Source organism: Sphaeroforma arctica (genome assembly GCF_001186125.1).
Source record: "Sphaeroforma arctica JP610 unplaced genomic scaffold supercont1.6291, whole genome shotgun sequence".
NCBI lineage: Eukaryota > Ichthyosporea > Ichthyophonida > Sphaeroforma > Sphaeroforma arctica.
Window position 1 is genome coordinate 1 of NW_014034267.1, and position 1,694 is coordinate 1,694.

At 37.8% G+C, this 1,694-nt stretch overlaps 1 protein-coding gene across 1 annotated transcript; it reads right to left on the minus strand.

Annotated features, from left to right (window-relative positions):
• Positions 1–487: 487 nt before the first annotated feature.
• On the minus strand, positions 488–712 carry SARC_15550 (hypothetical protein; the record flags this gene model as incomplete). The annotated part of the gene is made up of 1 exon (XM_014290331.1): positions 488–712. A coding segment is annotated over one exon (225 nt), but the record flags the coding sequence as incomplete, so codon positions are not given.
• Between the last annotated feature and the right edge of the window lie 982 nt (positions 713–1,694).

Genomic DNA, 1,694 nt, shown 5'->3' on the forward strand with positions numbered 1-1,694 from the left:
GTTTGTGTGGGTGTGTCTGCATATATCTATCTACGCATATATATGACTAAAGTCTTTGTCCAGTGTTTATTGTGTACATAACTGGATTTTCCCCCGCAATGTTCTTCCGTCCGTAGGGTATCAAAAACTTCGAAGACGATTTCGAGGCTGCGTGCCAAGCAATTGGGTTGAATCACAGGTGTGTTATTTAGTCACAGATGAGTTATTTAGTCACAAATGTGTTATTTAGTCACAGGTGTGTTATTTAGTCACAGATTTAATATTTAGTCACAGGTGTGTTATTTAGTCACAGGTGTGTTATTTAGTCACAGGTGTGTTATTTTATCACAGGTGTGTTATACGTGTATGCAGTACTGTTTTGGATTTGCTATCGATGTTGAATCCTGATTGTTTATTCTGGTACTGTCTTTGGTTTGTGGGTCTGGTGCTGTCCGTTTTTGGGGGTCTGGTGCTGTCTTTTTTGGGGTGTTGGGTGCAGGTGCTGTCTTTAGTTTGTGAGTCTGGCGCTGTCTTTTTTGGAGGGTGTTGGGTGCAGGTGCTGTCTTTGGTTTGTGGGTCTGGTGCTGTCTTTTTTGGGGGTGTTGGGTGCAGGTGCTGTCTTTAGTTTGTGGGTCTGGTGCTGTCCTTTTTGGGGGGTGTTGGGTGCAGGTGCTGTCTTTGGTTTGTGGGTCTGGTGCTGTCCTTTTTTGGTGATGTTGGGTGCAGGTGCAGTCTTTGGTTTGTTTTTTTGGAGGTGTTGGGTGCAGGCTGTTTAGCTCATGGTACATAGTCGTGTCTTTGATTTGGGTTAGTTCACTCCATTGGTCCCAATGAGTTGTTGTGTGTTATCAGTAGCACGGCACACCAGTCAATTGGTCTGTCTGAGTGTCTGATTTTACGACTATAGTTTAACTTGACTATAGTTTTCTGTTTATATGTACTTTTGTTTACTGTAGCATGTACTTATATGTACTCTAACATGTATTTATATGTATTTTTGTGCATTGTCATATGCACTTACAGTTGCTCTATCATGTACTTATATGTTCTCTAACATGTATTTATTTGTACTTTTATGTACTGTAAGATATACTTATAGTCACATTAACATGTACTTATATGCACTCCAACATATATTTATATAGAATCTAACATTGTATTTATACGTACTTTTATGTACTGTAAGATGTACTTATAGTTACTCTAACATGTACTTATATGCAGTCTAACATGTATTTATATGTACTCTAACATTGTATTCATTGTATTTATATATACTTTTATGTACTGTAAGATGTACTTATAGCTGCTTTAACATGTACTTATATACATTCTAACATGTATTTATATGTACTCTAACATTGTATTTATACGTACTTTTATGTACTGTAAGATGTACTTATAGTTACTTTAACATGTACTTATATGCACTCTAAAATGTATTTATATGTACTTTTAAGTACTGTATCTTGTACTAGTATGGACTCTAAAATGTACTTATATGTACCCTAATACGTACCGACATGTACTCTAACTAGTACCCTCTTGCACGCATCTGTTTTATTCCTTCTCCAGTGCCGTAGAGGCCATTGACTTTGACGTGTCCAATCGAACGACTATGCTGGGTGCACTCGAAGACGTTGTGCTGCTGCGCTTAGAAGACATGGGCATTGATGTATGGTGGATTGACTGGCAACAAGGTATATACAAATGAG